The sequence below is a fragment of the Lepisma saccharinum genome, chromosome 16 (assembly GCF_977018435.1).
Source record: "Lepisma saccharinum chromosome 16, izLepSacc3.1, whole genome shotgun sequence".
Lineage (NCBI taxonomy): Eukaryota > Metazoa > Arthropoda > Insecta > Zygentoma > Lepismatidae > Lepisma > Lepisma saccharinum.
Genome location: NC_139244.1, coordinates 32,886,508 through 32,907,840, shown reverse-complemented (window position 1 = coordinate 32,907,840; position 21,333 = coordinate 32,886,508). Strand labels below are relative to the sequence as shown.

Here is a 21,333-nt window from a genome sequence, read left to right as displayed (position 1 = left end):
AAAAGATATATAATATTATGAATGCAATTTTAACCATTTTGGTGTAATTTCATAGTATATTATCCAGACGATAATAATGAAAATATTAATTAAATGTTGTTAATAGTAAATATACACCCTAAATTAATAGATCAAACAAGAAAACTATGAAAAAGTTTGTTTCAGTGTAGTTGAAATGGAAAATTTGTTGATGTTCCCAATTGGGAACACTGGCAGGTAAAGGGTTAATTCAATCGGTGGACACAGACTCTAGATAACTCAGGGCTTGCTGGGTAAAACTTTAACAACAGCTTTTTATATATATATATAAATATATATATATATATATATATATATATATATATATATATATATATATACACACACACTATCTGGCCATTCGTCACCGGACACCTGGAACGAGTACTTTAATCCGGTTTCAGGCGTCCGTCAGTATCGTGTGGGGCCACCTTTCGCAGCAAGTACAGCCGCAACCCTCTGAGGAAGACTGTCCACCAAATTGCGATAGGTTTCGACGGGAATCCTGCTCCATTCCTCTTGCAAAGCGGCGAACAACTCTTTAGTGTTTTTTGGGCGGTGTGGCCTGGTTCTCAACCGACGCTCCAACTCGTCCCAAAGATGCTCAATCGGGTTGAGATCAGGACTTTGGGCGAGCCAATCAAGTTTTTGCACACCCATATCCTCGAACCACGTGTTGATCACACCTGCCGTATGACATGGGGCATTGTCGTGCTGAAACAGATAAGGACCACTACCGAATTGTGCCCACAATGTCGGTAGCGCAGAATTGTCCAGGATCGTTTGGTATGCATCTGCATTCATGTTTCCACGCACTAACACAAGAGGACCAAGACCATACCAGGAGAAGCACGACCACAGCATGATGCCACCTGATGGGGTGTCCGGTGACGAATGGCCAGATAGTGTATATATATATATATATGTTTATTATAAACTTATCGTAAGAAAGTCTGTTAGCACACTAGTCTTTAACCTTTATCACTTAAGTGCATTTACATTTACCATACACGTGCATTCACCACTTCCGGATTCAAAAGGGGGGGAAGGGACCATTCAATTTATTCCTCGCAGTGAGGTGCCAGGGGGAGTATAGGGACCTAATTTTATTTAGGGCGCTGTTCTCTGCTGACGTCACGGGCTCCCCTGTAAGAGAAAGTAGTATGTGCATGGTACCCCCAACCACAGCTGGGAACTGGCCATAGCCAGCCGGCACCTCCGACAAGCGGGCGCTGGGTAAAGGATTTAAGGATGCTGCGACACCCCCGGCGCTAGCTAGGAATCGGCAAGCCGAGCGGTGTCTTCTGTACAAGGGCGGCAGGTTAGGAAGGAGGTCTAGGTGCTCCTAGACATTCCGGGCAGGTAGAACCTGGCACCTGGACCAGGTAGTTAGGTTGCTGCTAGGCTCTTCTTTCTTCCTCCTTCCTTCTGGGATGGCTGCTAGGCTTCTGGCTGGATGTCCGGTTTTTCCCAGGATGTTTGCCAGTTGACATCCGGGAGTCAACTGAACTCCGGTCTCGCTACGCTGGGTTTTATACTCGCGGTGGCACATGGGTGGTGAAAATTTTAACTACAAGTACACGTTGCTAACTCATTTTTTTTACATATTGCAAACTTCGTACTGAGAAAAATCAAGGTTTTGACATTGAGAAATCACTAGATGCACGTGACAATATAAACTAGAACTGTGTGCATTCAGACAATACAATTAATAATGAGCCTCCCAGGACCCTGCTATTCTAAACAACACGTTGAACAGTGTAAATGACAATAATTGATAACATTAAAAGAATATAGCGACCATGCAGGGTCTAATAATCAGTGAAGCTAGTAAATGTAGAGGTGGAACCGTTAACATTTACAGAATACATTTAAACTAAAAGCGTACGCCTCGCAGGGACATTCCGTTTAACTCTTTCATCTGATTAAAAAGAATATAGCGACCACGCAAGGTCTAATAATAATTGAATGGCGACCAAGCAGGGTCGTTACAATTTTTTATGCAATAAATTTTGCCTTGGTCAGCATTGAATAGTATGTATAATGGAAAGCCTTAAATTCAAAAAAATGTGTCAAAAAATTTAACAAAAGGTCAAATTCCATAAGAAAAACAACTACTCATGATTTCATTATGGATGCGGTAAGCACTGTTTAAATATTAAATATGTGATGTTTCAGGTTTCAGCTTTTTCCGATTAATAGCAAAGGCTTTATTCACTAAGGTTACAAATGTGTTATTCATTGCTTTCCATACAAAAAGAATCTTAAAAGTTTTATTTCTAACCTTCTGAAGAAAATTTGAAGTGTGGAAGTTAAAATTGCTCCAAGCTATCTTAAAATTCTTTGTTTTCAAAAAAACTACTGTCAAAACTTCCCAAGAAGCTATTGTGACATATGTAATTCAGCAACACTTGCAAGGTGAAGAGTAAAGCTCACTTATCTTTAAAGATCAAAGATATCTCAAAATTACTGCTTTGTCGTTTTGTAATGGTATTTACTTTCTCTTATGCTTAGAGGCAAATCAAGATGTGTAAACACATTACAATGGCACTTGTGGATGGATGGAAACCTTAGGAATGCCTGGATGGATGGAAACCTTATGAATGCCAGAGAGAATATTAAAGTTTACAGGGGAACCAGGGCTTCCTTTAATCTGCAAGGAGTATCTCATGGAATCAGCTTACAAGATGCACCTTAATTTTACCACACTATTAAAAAAAACACTAAGGAGCAAATATCAGTTGTCAGGAATCAGTCTGCTATCGACTGCTATCATCTGCAGAGATGAAAATTAACTTCCCATAGGTTATAATAATAAGGAACACAATTTCCTGAGGGGAAAGAGATTGTTTCGCACCAGTTGTTTATTTCAATATTGTTGGACTGGCACTGCTACTTAGATAAAGCTAGACAAGAGTATGGATTTATCTCCATGTTGCAAGTGGAAGCGGTTTCCAGTTGATTATTATGCTCCCATAAGTGTAATGCATATCTCCTTGTCTCCTATAGCCACACCGGCAGTGTTGCCAAACCTGATGTGCATGAAAAAGCTAAATTTCACCTTAAATTGTGCTCAAGACTTTCAAGGAGCTAGATTTACAAAGGCTGGATAAAGTGCCTCCTATAAAGTGATTATTTATTCTTAGTTTTCACCGTCTAGATCTGGCGGGATCACTCATGTCAATAATCCACCAATGGTCATATGAAATCGAAAATAAAGTATTCCCAGATAACAATATTATGTCATCTTCATATCAGCCATGGTGCTATAAAAAATTAGCTTGGGAGGTAAAATTAAGTGAGGAGATGCAGCAAACCTATGTCACGTGCAAAATGTATAATCATGGCAAAAGTTGGTCTCTGTGGGACAGAGCCAGTGATGGTGTAGTGGGGCAGGGGTTCGGGCACCCTGGTTCACAGCCAAACAAGTGCACAAAGAGCCACATCTGGCTCCAAAAGAGCTAACTTGGCAACAGTGTAGTGCAGCTGTTGTGGAGGGAAGAACTTCATGGAAACCATTCCTCATGCCCTTAATTTTCAATTGTCTACAGGATGGCCAGTCAGCTGGTATTGAACATTTTCGTCACATAACTGAAATGTGAAGGATTCCATAATAATGTTAACATGACTTTGAATCTTTGGATTCTTGCATAGTTTGCAACGATCGTTTCTGCAAACCTGTTTGCTCCACTGTAAATTCAACTTTGTAAGATGTTAATGGTCATACGTTCTGCCAATTACGCTATCATAACTAGGAACTCCTATGATTTTAGTAGCGTAAGAAAATCTAGAGGGGGAACAGCCCTTATGCATTTTCAAAAATCTGGATTTCAGTCTCACGACAGGTATGCTGATATAACATGGTGAAGGAAGTCAAAAACACCGAGTTGATATAATGGACTCCTCAGACAAGCAAGTTGGTAGACAATTTATGATTTGTTATTTTAAGTCCACTTTATGCACAGAAAGGCTAATTGGGACTGAACTTACAGTTTAAAGTGTGATCCGAATCATTGTGCCATGTGTCTTCACCAGGTATCGAACCCGGGAACCCTTGAGAGTTGGTAGACAACAATGATATTTCTGATATTCATACTTCCCATGTTTAAGCTTGAGGCAAAGGCAATATTTACTGTTCTAGGAGAAAAATAGCTACTTTCACAGAGAAAAACAAATGCATGGACAAATATCCAAGATTTGTGGACAGGATCGAACTTTGATGGCAACTATATCCTGAGTTAGTATGAAAACAGACGAACTGCAAATGCACACACAAAGAATAAACTTTGTAGATGATATCAAGGTGTATAAACTTTGTCAAAAACAAAACCGTAAAGTAACTGATGGACAAATTTGGTGCCCAAATCTACACAAAGCCAACAAAAAACTGTAGTAAGTAGAAAGATTGCTCCTTAACCGAAGCCAAATGAAGTCAATCCTACAATGTAGGATGACAACTTCAAGTACTGGTTACTCAGAAAGTGCACTAATTTGTTATACCTCAAGTTTGTAAAATCATCTTTTCTTCTATAATTTACACTGGCTGACAAAAAAAGTTAAGCACCCAAAAGGAGCGGTTGGACGTGAATGAAACTACATATGCTGAAAGTCCATGTACCTTTATTGAACTGATTACAATATAGGATGCAAGAGCCAAGGCCGTTGGCAGTTACATTTGGAATGGTGGCGCCAGGTCAGTAGGGTGTCGCACCCCCTCTGGCCGCAATACATGCCCTTATGCGGTTCGGAATAGTGTCAAACAGCCTTTGGATCCTCTCATGAGGCACGTTCGTCCACAGGTGTTGCAGCTGTCCCTCCAGATCCCGCAGGTTGGCACTAGGACGGAGTCCCCGTCCAATGTCATCCCACACATGTTCAATGATGGAGAGGTTCGGGAATCGTGCTGGCCACGGGAGGACCTCAACATGCTCTAGGCAGTCCATAGACACATGGGCTGTGTGTGGGCAAATTGTTGGAACACTGTCCCAGGGTGCTGTGCCATAAGGGGTAGGACGTGTGGACGCAGAATGTCTGTGACGTATCACTGTGCCGCCAAAGTCTGCCAAAGCACTATTAGAGGTGACCTGAACGCATATCCAATGGCTCCCCACACCATGATGCCAGGGGTCACACCTGTGTGTCTCTCCACAATGTAGGCAGGATGTGCCCTCTGCCCTCGACGCCGCCACACCCGCACACGATGGTCATCGGAGGTCATGGAGAAGCGGGACTCATCACTGAACATGAAGTGACGCCATTCGTCCTCTGTCCATGCCTCCCGAGCACGGCACCACACCAACCGCAGGCGTCGGTCTTGTGGTGTCAACGGCAACCGGTGCATGGGGCGGTAGGACCCGAATCCGGCGGATGCGAGTCTTCGAGGCACTGTGCGGGAACTCACAGCATGTTGTAGAGTGTAAAGTACATGTTCTCGGATGACGGGTGCCGAAGTTGTGGGATCCCGCACTGCTTGGAGCGCCATATGACGGTCCTCCCTCAGGGTGGTGTTTCTTGGTCGACCTGAACCTGCACGACGTGCATGGGTGCCCTCATGTACCCATTGATTCCAACATCGGGCCACTGTGACATCTGAATGGCCCACATGCCTGACAATTGCCCGATACGACCAACCCGCCTCATGCAGTGACACAATGCGGCCTCTATCAAATGCTGTCAATTGCTGGATCGGCTGTCTAACGCGTCTGCGAGGCATCGCCGGTGCTTCGTTTTCCTCTCTGAACTTCGTGCTGCAATGTCTGACTCACAGCAGGTGACTGGTCCCACCTTATCAGCAACAGGAGGTGACGTCACAAATGCCCTCTGGTGGGCGTTCTACACATTACAGATCCTTGTACATCTAATCATTTACTCACACATCAATGGTATGCATGTATACCGAAATGGGGTAATCTTCGACCACTCCTTCTGGGTGCTTCACTTTTTTTGTCAGCCAGTGTATTTATAATTATTTCAATTAAAACTAAAGTTATGATATCAACCCAATTGAAGAGATGCAATATTAACATTTTTCTGTACAGTGGCCAGTTAGGAAACACCCCTTCACGGAGATTTCACACCAAAGCAACAAGTAACACGCAACACACTGCAAGAGACACGTGTCTCTTGGAATGGGCCATTTTCTCAATACTGTGCATCATGTTTGCTAAGTTTGCTGCTCGTGTATGTACAGTGAATGCTTTACCCTCATGGGTTATATTTCAACTCTTAGAGGTGACCCCAACAGGGTGCCTGACAACATATTTGAACCTCTAATTTGTTGATATAGTAAAGTATCGATACGTTCAATGTTTTAAGATTTAAACAAAGTTCTTCCAGCTTTATAAAGTAATCTGCTGTAATTTGCCTCCAACATCACTTAAAGAGCTTGTGTTTTTGCCATTTAGGAAGACTGCTTTTATGTGAAACAGCCAGTGCATCAAGGAATGTTAGCCCGAAATAAGTCAGTCAACCTTGTAAGTTAATCTAGTGCATTGTTCCTCAACCATTGGGGCACAGCACAACACCAACTATACTGGGCTGTGAAAGGCTCTGCTGAAGTGGTTGACAAATATAATTCCAATTTCATATTTGAGTTGTGAATTTGTTCTTTATGTCCAAATTTTATGCACAAATAGACTAATGAAGACTGGACCTACAGTTTAAAGAGAGTGAGTGAGTGAGTGAGAGTGAGAGAGTGAGTGAGAGTGAGAGAGAGAGAGAGAGAGAGAGTGAGTGAGTGAGTGAGTTGAGAGAGAGAGAGAGAGAGAGTGAGTGAGTGAGTGAGTGAGTTGAGAGAGAGAGAGAGAGAGAGAGAGAGAGAGAGAGAGAGAGAGAGAGAGAGAGTGAGTGCATGAATCGCCAGTGCCTAAATTGTTACAAATTATATCCCTATTTTCCCATTGGGTCGAAAACGACCCATACAGTTAGCATCGGTATTCCCATTGGGTCATTTTTTACCCACCCTCCCCTAGCCTGAACACAAAGTGGTTTTCAATTAGTTTTGATTTCCTGATAATTTGTAGTCATAATAGAGTAAAATACATAAATTTGACAAAAATTGTCAACCAAAAAAAATTCGGGAATATATGGGTTAATAAAAAAAAATAAGGATAATTAGTTAGAGAGAGAGAAGTACTCCATTTACTTCCATACTGATTTTTAAGGTTGAGACACACTATAGTTAAACAATTTCTTCATATCCACATTTAGCTTCAATAATATGAAATAACATTGGCATGTGGTAAAAAGGGTTTGCCTTTAAAGAAACAACTTTTTGTAAATTGACAAAGTAAATATTACACAAAAAATGAAAAAAAAATACAACATACCTCATCTGAGTTTGTACTGCTAGGAAAATTAAATTTCGGGAAGGAGATATTCTCAACAAGTTCCACATCACCTAGATCGACAAGATCCTGAAAACACAAAGAAAGGGTTAAAAACAGGACAATTACATTCAAGACTTCAAAAACAGAGGGAAAAAAACAGTCTCTTTCCGCTCCTTCTCTTTTCTTTTTTCACAAGTGTCTCAAATCAATTTCACATTTTGGTAGGCTTATTAAATATACGTATCTATGTAGTATAAGCATATCCACATAACTAGAGTGGTTTTGTATGTGTTTCTTAATAGAACCTAATAGTATGATATGATTTTCAATGTTTGAATTTGTTATACGAACACACATATTGTGAAGCAAAAAAAAATTCTCTACCTTTTGAAAATTTAGTATCAAATCTCTACATTAAATTTTGTGTTCCGTAAAATATATTTGTATTCTAACTTTGCAGTAAATCATGTATAATTTGGTTAAATGGCAGCCAGACCTGGTCATGGAGTAACTAGTGATGTAATTTGGCTGCTTGTTGCAATGGTTCTCAACCTTTGTGAGACCACAGCCCAGTACATTTATTTCTTACAAGTCTATGCCCTAAATCTAAAAATCAAATACATTTCTGATCTTTAAAGTTTATATGGAAATTAATATGCACCCTTAATTAATATTAATATATCAACTATGGCATTAATATAAAGAGTAATAAATAGTTCAATTATGTGCAAACTTGGGGGCCGTCGACCAACTGTACCCCCTCAAGAATAAAGTTGTTTTTTTTTAATAGACAGATTTCAATGTGTTACGTAATATAAAAGTGGTTCCAGCGTTAGGAAACCACAAATAACAGATATTCGATCGCAAGGTATGACCCATGTAAGCACAAGAAACTCCTATTCCGGACTACTATCGCTCATTTTCCCCCCAAAAAATTCCCAAACAGCAGCAAAACTAACACTCCTGGTGTATCCTGACATTACTAACACCCCAAATTTTAACTATGTTTGCCTAACCTAACCTTACCCTGCATGGTTTGTGGGGTTACCTTCGTCAAGTTCTGGATGTAATGGATCTTTTGTAGCCTGTTGGTTGAGAAATACTGGCACTAAAACTGAAGTAGAAGCAAATAAGATTGGCCGCAAATGGCAAAAAATCTAAGAAATCTGGACTGGACCTATAGTTTGAAATTAGATTCTAAGCACTCTGCCTCCACTGAGGATTAAAACTGACCCCTTCTTATTACAAGGCAACAGCATTACTTTATTCCACTCCAGAGTCCATTCACAATTATAAAAGGAACCTTCAACAAAAAGCCAGCCTTTTCCCAAAAACAGTACTTGCAATTTGTTCTCTGTGATTTACAGGCTAAATTATATCGTAACCTCTGATGAAGCAGCTAATGAACTTGTTAAGTATAGAGAACAATCAGACCAAAACAACACATGACAGTGGGGGGTGTCACATTGAAGTGACAAGGGCCCCTTCAGTCGAAGCAAGCATCCACCACACATGCACAAACAAGACCAAGGCGACATGATGAGCACCATTGAAGGACCTTCCAGATTAAAATTGCAGATGTCAAGCGATATAGTCTCCTTCAGTATAAAGCAAAACATTTACTGTGCATGCAAGAACAAGAGACCGAAGCGGCATGATGCATGCCATCAAGAAAACCATATAGTCCGAGCAACATGCAAGTGACATGGAATAATAGCCCATCATTTAGCTCTTTTATATCATAATGCTTTGAATTTATTGTGTTTAGCTCGTTGTCTCACTTCGGTTCAAAAGGTTGAATGGATCACTGTGGGCCTGCTTCCAATGTGTCACTTGTTGCTTTGGTCTGAAAGTTCCCAGAGAAAATGGTACAGGCAAAATGTCAAGTGGCACTTGCAGCTTATGTTGCTTTGGTTCGAAAGGTTGCATTTACTTCTAAGGCTTGGTTTACCAGTCACGTGTCGCTTCGGTCTCAAAGCTCCATAAAACAGGACCAGGGTGGCTACTCTAGGAGCATGATAAAATTCAAGCATAATTCCTGGTTTTCAAGGCCAATTTACAAAAAAAATTTAAGGCCACAAGCAGATGTTTTCTCTATTTCAACTTTGCGTATCACCGCCTCTCAACACCCACACACATGCACCAAAGGTGCAACCACGAACTTTTGTCTGGGGGGGGGGGGGGAGTACCATGATAAACTTACCAATAATAATAATATTAATGACGTCAAAGACATTATCATCCTCGTAAATACACAAAAAGGGGGTAGAAGTCTGTGTTAAAACATATATGTTGGAACAAACTATTCTAAACTTTTTTTTAAAAAAAAATGTTAAATTTCACATTAATGAAGAAAAAGAAGTAAAAACTATTTTTGAATGGCAGAAAATGCACGATAAATGCATTCCGAATATTATTCTTTTTGTACATATAACATGTATAACTTTCATGTACACTTTCGCAACATCTTATTTGACTGCCCTGAAAAATTTCAAAGTCCGGAGTTCGTAAATTTGGCAGCATAGCGCTTCAGAGCCAACTAAGAGTAGCCAACTTTGCAACATTTCCTCTTCCTGAATGAAAATGCTCGTGATGTTTTTTTTTCATTCTTTCACATTCCATAAAGTAAAGATACCCTAAAGCAGTAATAAAATATAATTCCTGGTTTTCAAGGCCAAAGACAAAAAAATGTTAAGTAGAAATACAAATGATGAAAATATTTCAAGATTCTTCGTTCTGAATTTGAAAATAGGAAAATGTATGTGCATTGTGAAACACTGAACAGGTTCTCAACCACCTGGAAAGAATTGCGGTCACATTTGAATGCAAGAAAGCAAATTTATGATTTTTTTTTTATGCAAAATGTTTAGTAAAGATACCTTGCACAACACCAAACGATTCTGCAAAGTGTGTCTTTTCCTTGGTTCTTGGCGAAAAATGGTTCGAAACTCCGGCACAATGTTGTTTCAACTGAGATTAAAGTGTTTTACTGAGCTTTCCTTTAGCAATCTCCTGGAGTAGTTGGTTAGATAACAGCACTTTAGTTTTTTTTACTGTTTTCGTCAAGATCGAAACATCATAGGTTCAAATCCCACACTTTCCTTATTATTTTTTTCCTTTTTATTTACAGAGTACGAAGTGTTCTAATAACGTAATATAATAGTATATGATATTACTGTAAATATTTATGCGATGCATGCTCAGTGGCAGTGATTGAGTTTCAAAAGCCATTTACTTCCTGAAAAATATTTGGCAAAGTAGGAGGTTTGAACCCATGACCTTCCATTCTATAACCAAACGATCCCACTACACCACACGGTTCACGTTATTTTATGCACTCAGTTCGGATCCCACTTTAAACTGTAGGTCCAGTCCCGATTAGCCTTACTATGAATAAAGTTGACTTAAAACACCAAATCAACCAATTCATCTCCTTTCAGAGTGGGCCTTCTATGAAACTGTAGTCAGCCAGCATCCGAAAATACAGTTCTGCTTCGCGTATACCAGAGTGTAATTGCATTTAATATTGTGACTAATTTTACTTTAAAACTACAGATTAAAGCTATAATAGTGTCCAGAAAAAGAACCTCAAAGTAGATCTTCACACAAAGTATTTTAATCCATTGCCAAACATTTCAGTTAAGAATAATATTATGCTTTTCCATTGACCATATTTTCGATTCATGGTGAATTTGCTAAAAGGACCATGTCAAGAAATATGTAAGTTTTACTAGTAAATGCATTTAAAATGCACGAAACATGAAACAACAGGGGAGGAGAAAAATAAATCTCAAAAATAAGTAAAAATGTAACAAAAACCGTTAAAAATACTGACAAATAAACTAAAAGTAAAAAAAGGCCGAAAAATGCAAAAAAAAAAAAAAAAAAATGTAAAATAGAAAGTGTTTCCCGGCTCTAACTGAAGGGAAACTGACATGATATCAGGTTTAGCATTGTTTTTAAGGGTCAGAAAAAAGTTGATTGTTTCCTCATGAAAATTGCCATGAGGAAATTATAGATATGACATGTGTGAATTGGTTTCTTCAAACTGGTAGCAAATTTTAACATGAGCTACCTGGAGAAGGGGTAGCATGCTTGATTCGTACGAGGGAGGTCGTAGGTTCGATTCTCCACCTAGGCAGGACTTTTTTCAGGAGTATATCATCGGGTGTAAAGTTTATCCACCACGCTAAGTAGTTAACATTGGTCTCTGTATTTCATGAGAGGAAAGGAAATAGTAAAAGAAAGTTATTTCGATGATAGGAGGAAGTCACATGCCACGTGGAATGCACAGAATCAAGTTACAAAGAGCTAAGTCTGTAATCGTGGTATCGAATATTGCAAAGTTAGTGCGGAAAGTTTGTTATATCTGATACTCGTACTTTTTGTTCAAGGAAGACAAACATTTTAGATACAAAGCAGTCAGGAATTAACGATCATTATGAGGTTTTGAATTTTTTGTTTGTCACTCACTATATAAATACTTATTAGTAGTTTCTTATCAAATCGGCCTTAGTCTCAATAACAATTTATTTATGTTAATTAGCGATTTACTATTAGTTTTAGACGCATGGTAAGATTAGGTGAGGGGATTGACAACAGTCATTATGAAGGAACTGGCATAAAATTACCAATCTTAGGAATTTGAACTCATTAAACGCTCTCCTTCGTTACAGTACTGCACTACTTAACATAACAGTATATCTTTTTTCAGTATATCGAAATCAAAATCAATATTTTAGGTGTCAGTGAAGAACAAACGATACATAATTTAAATAACATTACATCTTGCATTCTGATTACATATATGTGATTTGTGAATTAATCATGATGTGTGTGTGTTAACACAACATATGAACAATAACTAAAAAGAAAAGTTTTAACTTTAAATCCAGGAAATCTCTAATTTCTAAGGGGAAATATGCAGAAGGGACGCCCCTCAAGTGTGCATCGGATTCATTTTTTAAATATTCTAATATCAACGGTATCTGTTCAGCAAACAAAGAAAAAAAAGAGGAGAGGGTGGGATTTGAACCCGCAACCTTTCACGCTTGATGAAAAATAAGGATACCAGCGACTAACCAACTGCTCTACTTTAACTTAATGACTTTATACCCTTAAAAACATGTTGACGTTTATGAAGACTCCCACCTTCCTGTGTTTCAAGCACATTTTCTCGACAAGTCGTGTAAAATATGTGTTTTTGAGAACTGTTCGATATTATGCAAGGTATTGTAAATAATATGTCGCATAAACTCCTCACAAATTTGCTTCTTTCTGCACAAACTTGATGGCAATTTCCTCCAGGTGGAGAAAAACTCCATTCAGTGTTTCAAACCCCCCAAATTTAAAGTCGAGCAAGCAGAATCGTAAATATCCTTCAAGGTTCTTTTTCCAATTTATTATTTCTGTTTGATTGCGTATTATAATAGCGGTTTATAGTTTTCAAGTTCATGGAAAGTGTTAAATTGAAAACCTATCACTGCAGCGTTTTTAGTCTAGTGGAAGGACCTACTCAAAGTTGGCTACTCTCACCTGGAGCTAAGGTGCGATGTTGCTAAGTTTACGATTTCGGGACTTAGAATTCTTTCGGGGCGGTCAAATAAGATGTTGTGAAGTGTACAACATAGGTTTTACACATATTCAAAATGGGGTGACGTAAAATGAGAAAATACATGCCAACACTAAATTGCGTGTGTGTTCAAAGTTTCTTTAATACACACTATATATATATACACACACTATCTACCAAAAAGTAATTGGACATCTGTACAAAATTGTTGTTTGGTGGTGCGAACCCTGTTAGAACCTCGTGGAGCCACCTCTTGGTACTATAACAGTAGACACCTGTCAGGCATGCTCTCGACTAGTTTGTGGAAGAAGTCCATGGGAATAAGTTGCCATTCCTCTTCCAATATCTCACTCAGTTGGACAATGGAATTTGGCCGCATCTCCCGAGACCTCACCTGCCGGTCCAATGCATCCCAAAGGTGTTCTATGGGATTGAGATCAGGACTCTAGGCCAGACCAATCGGTGCCTGCGAGTTCATTGTGCCACGAACAACCACCAGTGGTCCCACAACGTAGTACTAGAAACAACCCCACACCATTACTTCACCATCACCCAATTTCCTGGCAGGCACTATACACTCTGGTAGAAGACGTTCCCCGGGTAGCCGCCATACCCATACACATCCATCAGACCGAAACATTGTGAATCTCGACTCATCACTCCACAGAACCGCTTTCCACTGCTCCAGTGTCCAGTTGAGACAGTCCAAACACCACTTGAGATGCTGAGCTTTATTCACTTTGGTGTTATACGGCTTATGCTCTTCCGGAATATCAGAGTTGGTGGGCCTCTGTTCGCAATGTTCCAATATAAACTGACACCCCTGTTGCTGCCGTAAAGTCCTGTCTGATAATAGCCATCAGCTGTGTCCTGTTTTTAACAATTTCACGTTTTAGGGTTCTCCGATTTCTGTTAGACATTTTTTTTGGATGCCCGGAAAGTTCACCATTGTCACAATGTCCATGCACCTTCCACTTACGAAGCACTAATGCTATTGTTGATTTGGGCCTGTTTAACTTTGCGGCTATGGCCCTGCTAGACAGCCTACTGAGGTGGCAGCCCACAATTATGCCCTTATCAAAGTCTGATAAGCCTGCACTACGTGCCATCACTTTCACAAGTGGTTCTCTTGCTCAAGGAACAACATGAAGGCCATATATATATATATATATATATACACACACACACACACACATCCACACAGCATATAGGTCTATTTATATTCATTACATATCAATTCATCCACCTCATAACAAACTACCAGCAAAAATTATATAAAATGTTTCTCAAATGTGCACGCTCCTTTTCCTCCCAACAATTGTTCATGCATTTAAGACAAAATCCATTAAGATAACTCTTATTTCTCTCTGGTAATTTACAATGCATTACAGAAAATAATCATATTGAGAGAAAGGAACAAGAAAATTTTTAATCCATTTCTTTGCAAACTGAAAACAATATTGAATTAATAGGGCGCAAATAATATCACGAGGTGCCATGGCATTCTCTCTTTTGCAACTTTTATCATTTAGATTTTTCAGCAGCCAGGGCCGACTCCCGCCGCTCCCTAGCTACAGCTCTGAATTTGAAGACAAAGAAAAGCAGGCATTGCGAGCAAAGAGAGACAGAAAATTTTATGAAATTTATTTTAATTTGCATAAAATTTGAAATCAAGGGGGATAATTGCCCCTCTGCAAATGCCTTTGATCATCAATGTTTGACCCCTTACCCTCCTTAAAATTGTTTCCATTCATGGTTGGGGGAGGGGGCTATGTCCCCCTGTGGTAGCGCCACTGATAAGCACACACAAATATAGCAACAATATGAAGTGTCTGCGATTCCAGTGTATCCAAAAATTTTAATTTAATTTAATTAAACTGTATATTAATACCTTTAATTTGAGGTCCTTAGTTTACATTTGCCATTTCACATAATCAGACTCGAAATACATCTACAAACACAAGTCACACAAATATTGTGGTATAGATTCTAACCTGCGAAAAAATGTTAATTTTGTAAGAATTTCAAACTCAAATGAAATTAATCATCTTCAAGAAATCTTATCTTGCAATAATCTTCCACCTGTCAGATTACTCTACAAAGCACACTAACAAAGTAAACCGATCGAGAGAATTCGGTTTTATTTTTCACACATTATTTTCCTTCCTCGATAAAAATAAAAAATCAACTGAAAATCTCGCCTCAGGGTATTTAACAATATGTATAAATTCAATAGGATTTGGATTAAGAAAAGTTGCAATTTTTCACTTCTACGGAGAAAAATTCAAGCAGAATTCTAGGAATTCCCGGTGGGTAGCCACCCTGAGGACATATATGCACATTCACGTAATTCGTGTACTTCTGCATGTGTTGTGAACAGTAAAGGTTTTTAATTATCCCGAAACCTCAATTATTTTGGTTGCCATAGATTAAGGTAGAATTAAATAGCTAACTTTTGATCCAACCCGTACATATGTAGTCCTACTGGATTTTCAATTTGAGTATACTAATTTTTAATCCGACAGGAAGTATTTCCGTACATGTTCATGCTTCATTTTTATATTACCTTCAGCAAATGTGTACGAATCTTTACTTTTCTCACATATCTGTTGATGTAGACTACTGTGAGGCCTACCACATTTTACACACTACTTTGAATTAAGTTGCTAACTTCCTTGCCATACCCTATCATACACAAAAATATTTTTAAAATTGAAACAAATGTGCAGAAATTGAAAATTCCACCATTTGTTCTTGGTATTTGACCTCACCTCACCTAGGGTTCTTAAATGTTCCGGTACCAGTTTCCTAGATCTGAGACGCATTAAAATCGCATATTTTGTGTTTCGCATGGTTCGTACTTACCAATTGTGTATTGCGGAACATAGTTCAAGGTGCCATTATGCTATTTACACGAAAACTAAATTTTTCACATTGACTGTTTTTTTTAAATTCCTTTCTTCACTTCCAGAAAACACAATATCGCATGCACATCTTGACTCACGTTGTGGGTATGCAGTGTTTCAACTTTCTTCACCGAAAAATACCTACTATCATGTTCATCAGCGGTGGAATTATACATTATTCACGCGTAGCCCCATGAACCATTTCCGATAAGGTTAGGTTAGGTTACGTTAGGCAAGCATAGTAAAAAAATGGGGGGTTGAAACACTGACACGGGCTTACGTCATCAAACGTACGCAGCATCTGGTTGTCGTAGGGCAAGCAAATGAAAGCAATGGCAATTGTGAGTCTGTGAGATATCTCTTGAAAAATACATGATTTCCCGGTAAAATATATTCCACGATGAAAGAAAATACTTCGATGAATGTTGTAAACCTTGGAGAAACTCATCTCCGTAAGTAGTTACTTGTGTAAAATTGAAGAAATGTGTCTCCGATGTATGAAACTGTTACCTTAAAATTGTCTCTGTAAATACTTCCCACCACCACCAACCAGATCATGTAATTTCGGGTCATAGCACTTTCTGCTTTTCTCACTATCTGGTGACTGTAGTAGTTCAACCATTTTTAATTTAAATTAACTCCTTAGCAGTAACTTAAGTAATACTGTCAAAGATATTTTAAGTGCACTCTATGCACAGTTAGGCTAATCAGGACTGGACCTACATTTTAAAATGGGATCCGAACCACAATGCGCTTCCACCGGAGTACCGAACCCGGGATCCCTTGATTACAAGGTGAAGATTTTACCACTATGCCATTAGGAGGGCCATAATACTACCAATGAATGTATTAAAATACAATGCTATAGTCAGGTAATTACTCTTGCTGGTGAAAATAGCCTTATATGCTATTCTCACCCCCTGGTGAAAATAGTCGCGGCTAAAAAATATTGTCCCGGAACTGAAGGCTAGACTCTACTTTACGTCCTTATTGCCTTTTGGTTGTTTTTCCTCACTTTGGGATTTACGTTCTTGAATTCCTTATACAATAAGCTTTCCAAAGATATATGAAATGTATTCCTTAGGAAAAGGACGTAAAGTAAGAGTCTTACCAAACTGAATCCAAGTTACCATATTGTGGATATTTCTGAACTATTTCTAAGTAACTATTTACCCAGAAAAAAACAGCATGGGTTTATAACAACCGAAATTTGGCCACCCTTGTCCAATTAATGAAATTTACTCTGGAAATATTGAACTTATCAGATTAAATTCTGATCAAAAGTGACTAAGACACTTTTCTTCAAATTTACAGGAGAAACTACTTACGGAAATGAGTTTCTGTTGCATTTATCAAACTTCGTGGAGGTATTTTGTCACTATGGAATGCTGCACAACAGAAAATAAGCACTTTTGATGTAATGAAGTAGCCTTTTATGCGAAGCAACAACATTATGCTGTTTCCATTATGAACCTGCAGATGGCGCGAGTGTCGAAAGTCACGTGGTCTCGCGAGAGGAAGAAGTGTTTCCAAACGTGCCTTTTTTTTACCAGATTTTTTTTTATTTTTTTTAACTATGCTTACCTAACCTAACACAACCTTGCCGGAAATGGTTCGTGGGGCTATCGTGAATGGTTTTTGGGGCTATCGTGAATGGTTTTTGGGGCTATCGTGAATGGTTTTCAGGGCTATCGTGAATGGTTTTCAGGGCTATCGTGAATGGTTTTCAGGGCTATCGTGAATGGTTTTCAGGGCTATCGTGAATGGTTTTCGGGGCTATCGTGAATGGTTTTCGGGGCTATCGTGAATGGTTTTTGGGGCTTTTGTGAATGGTTTTTGGGGCTATCCGTCATTGGTTTGAGATGACATAATGAACACGAAAGTAGGTATATTTTTGGTTAAGAAGGTTGCAACACTGCATGCCCACTCCAAATCGACAAAACACAAGCACGACGCTTGATGATCCTCAGCTGTGCGCGAAATATTCTATGTTCCGCAACGGAAGAAAGGACCCAAAAGAATTACTCTTAATGTGAAAAATCGAAGTTATTTTCGTGTAAAAAGCATAATGGCACCTTCAACTATGTTCCGCAATACACAATTGGTAAGTACGAACCATTTAAAACTGAAAATATTCGATAGAAATGTGTCTCCGATATAACAGACAATTACCAAAAAAACTGTTCATTGTTACATTGCTTGAACAAAAAAAAAAGTTCATTGCAAATTTACACAATGAATCTTCCAAGATACATGATTCTGTTACCAGAAAGGAACTTCAAATGTCTTTAATTTAAAATGTTTGTTTGGTGGCATAATCTCGAAAGATGAAGAGCTTATGTACACAACTTAACGATCATTACCAGAAATGCCTGAATCGTATTGGTGACAAGGCGCTGCGACTATAGAGACAGTTAACATTAAACGATACAGGATATCCTAACATTAAGTATTACAATCGAAAGCATTTTGTGTCTTGTGGCGAGAATAGAGCAAGAATACTCAAAACACTATACAATCGGGTTCGCATGGAAAAACAAGAAAAAGCTTTACCATTTCATAAGCACCTCAATTTTCATTCAGATTTCAACGATACTTTAGCGGAAAATTGGTTTCTCTCTTACACTACACCCTTATTTCAGAGATTTTGCTATATTTTCTTCAATGTTTGTTCTGTAAACATAATCGGATTGAACATATTCTTCATACTTCCGTATAATGCCACAGAAACAACGTGTACACAAATATCTCGACGTGTTCAGATTTATAAAACGTACACATATTCTACTTACCATGGAAGTGTTCGACATGTTGCCAGTTCCACAATTTATGGCCAATTCTCACAAATGTTCTTTCTGTTAAAAACTAAATCCTACTTTAGGTAATTCCTCTGTACAGCGAGTGCATACGACCTCAACAATCAAAGAGGAAAGCTTTTGACCACGACACAGTCAGAGACAAACTACCAAGCAAACTACCTTTTGACCATAAAAATTCTGAATCGGAGCGAAGGACAAGGAGCCGCCGCCGTTGTTTCAAACTTACAAACACGAAACGTCATAGAGGGGCGGATCTTTGTCCCTTATTGTGATTGGCTCATCAACTGCCCGAAGCATACGTAGGTGTAAGTTTACGTTTTTTACGTCGTGATTTTGACATGAATTTAGAAATGTATTTCGATGTAACAGACAGTTAGCCTCGAGTTCATATATATATATACACTTTTTTTTTACAAAGGCTAAAATTGTTTATGTTTTGCTACTGATAATATATTTGAACTAATTCGAAGTTATCTCGTCTGCTTCCCTGCGATGCCTACGTCATTGTGCGTATATTAGCACATTAGTACACCGGCAAGTTGAAAAGTTTGATCAAATTGTGGTTAATTAGATTTATGTGGCCGTGTGTGTGTGTGTGTGTGTGTAGAAAAGAAATATACTTGTCATCGTGATTATGCTTTCGACAGATAGAATACATCCATCAGGAGAAATTTATGTGAGATTAAGGTAAGTAATTGGAATTTGATTATAGATACACAATACGCTTCATTAATAATACAGTTAAAATATAACGAAAGAAGGTGATCTTCACATGGACTGATTTTCTCCCCATACTGTTACTTTAATTTGCGTACAAGCGCTTGTTATAATTACTCGGTAACTGTTGGTCGAATTCCGACTGCAGCTAACAGTACATATATCCCCCTACATATGTATAGTATTTGTGTAGATATACATATAAAAATATAGTGTAGTGACGAGCGCTGTAAGGGCACTGCCGAATATAAACAATAATTGACTATGCAGCATAAACCACGTTTTAATTACAATTCCCTACTAGAACTTACATCTGCCGAGTGTATTGATTTTTTTACTTCACAGGGAGTGAGTCATCGGAAGATACATATGTGCGTCAGAAACATTTCTCCTGCTTTAACGTGTGATTAATTTTATATTTTTGTTCTGATTTATCAAGCACTATGTAGTATTTCGAAATGAGTAACGCATTTGAACATTACTACTTACTAACATATAGATTTTACCATTTCATATTTTCTCTGGCATATGAACATGATAAACTGGGAGTTTTCTTGAATTTTCAATTGCTCCCGTATTTCATTCACATCATATCCACTCACAGGAATAGGTTGATGAGCTGCAGAAGAGCATCGCAGCTCCAAACCGCCCAGCACGCCCGTATTTCGGGGGGGGGGGGGGTAGGACAGGGGGAATTCCCACCACCAAAAATCTTGTCCTAAAATTTCCCCCATCAAAGTTTTTCGGGGGTAGAGTTTTTGTTCCGGGACCAACATTATTATTATTATTATTAATAGTAGTAGTAGTAATAGTAGTAGTGGTGGTAGTATCAAAGATGTTATTACCCTTGTAACTTATGCAAAAAGGAGGTAGACGTTGGTGCTAAAGCATTTGTGTTCGAACAAAAGATTTGAATTATTTTTTCAACACGTTCAATTTGACATTAATAATGGAAAACAACTATTTTTCAAAGACAGAAAATGCTTGATAAATGCATTCCAAATATAATTATTTTTTACATTAACATGTATAATTAACTTTCGTGCAAGATATATATATATATATATATATATATATATATATATATATATATATATATATATATATATATATATATATGCAACATGGATCGACGTGGTCACTAAATTGTGTACGTATTCAAAGTTTATTTAATACATATTATATTCAACTTATATATTATAATACATTACGCAACCAATTCATCCATCTCGCAATAAACCAACAGCAAAAATTACATAAATTGTCTTTCAAATGTGCACGCTCCCTTTCCTTCCAAACAATTGTTCATGCATTTTAAACCAAATCAATTAAGGTAAGTCTTATTTCTCTGTCTGGTAATTTACAATGCATTACAGAGAACAATGACATATATGACATCGATACCCGGTGGAGCCACATGGCACAGTGGTTCGGATCCCACTTTAACCTGTAGATCCAGTCCAGTCCCGATTAGCCTTTCTGTGCGTGAAGTGGACTTAAAACCAGAAATGAATCAATCAATTTTGCTACTTATTTTCATTTAGATCGTTCGGCTCCCAGAGCCGATTCCCGCCGCCCCCTAGCTACGGTTCTGAATTTGATAAGACTAAGAAATGCAAGTAATGCGAGCGAAGCGAATAATAACATTTTACGGAAAGCATTTTTATTTGCATAAAATTTGAAGTTGTGGGCGGTAATTGCCCCCTGCAGGTACACTTGGCCGTCGATATTTGCCTCCCCCCCCTAGAACTCATTTCCGTCCAAGGTTGGGGGTTGCAATGCCCCGTGTGGTTGCGCCACTGAGTATAATCCAGGGCTGCTGAGTTCCTCTTCGCAGGAGTTTCTACTCCTCAGAGACAAGTGCTGATTTCAGGCACGATAACGGGCTGGACCCCGTATAATGTGATAGATGCAAATAACCCAAGTGTTAAATCAAACAAAACATTTATTTCAATCAATCGAATGAGTCGCTT

The 21,333-nt window shown here is 38.5% G+C and overlaps 2 protein-coding genes across 2 annotated transcripts in view; one reads left to right on the top strand and one right to left on the bottom strand.

Moving 5' to 3' along the window:
• LOC146000006 (uncharacterized) overlaps window positions 1-18,841 on the bottom strand; it is a 77,033-nt gene extending 58,192 nt beyond the window's left edge. The window contains exons 1-2 of the mRNA XM_083137310.1: window positions 18,617-18,841; window positions 7,347-7,433 (exon numbers count right to left, since the gene is read on the bottom strand). Coding sequence (XP_082993436.1) covers window positions 7,347-7,433; window positions 18,617-18,634 — 105 coding nt within the window. The 5' untranslated portion in view covers window positions 18,635-18,841. The remainder of the gene's footprint in view (window positions 1-7,346; window positions 7,434-18,616) is intronic.
• Window positions 18,842-19,127: 286 nt separating this feature from the next.
• Window positions 19,128-21,333, top strand: part of LOC146000383 (uncharacterized) — a 112,083-nt gene continuing 109,877 nt past the window's right edge. The window contains exon 1 of the mRNA XM_083137961.1: window positions 19,128-19,330. The gene's annotated coding sequence lies outside the window, so the exon portion shown is untranslated. The remainder of the gene's footprint in view (window positions 19,331-21,333) is intronic.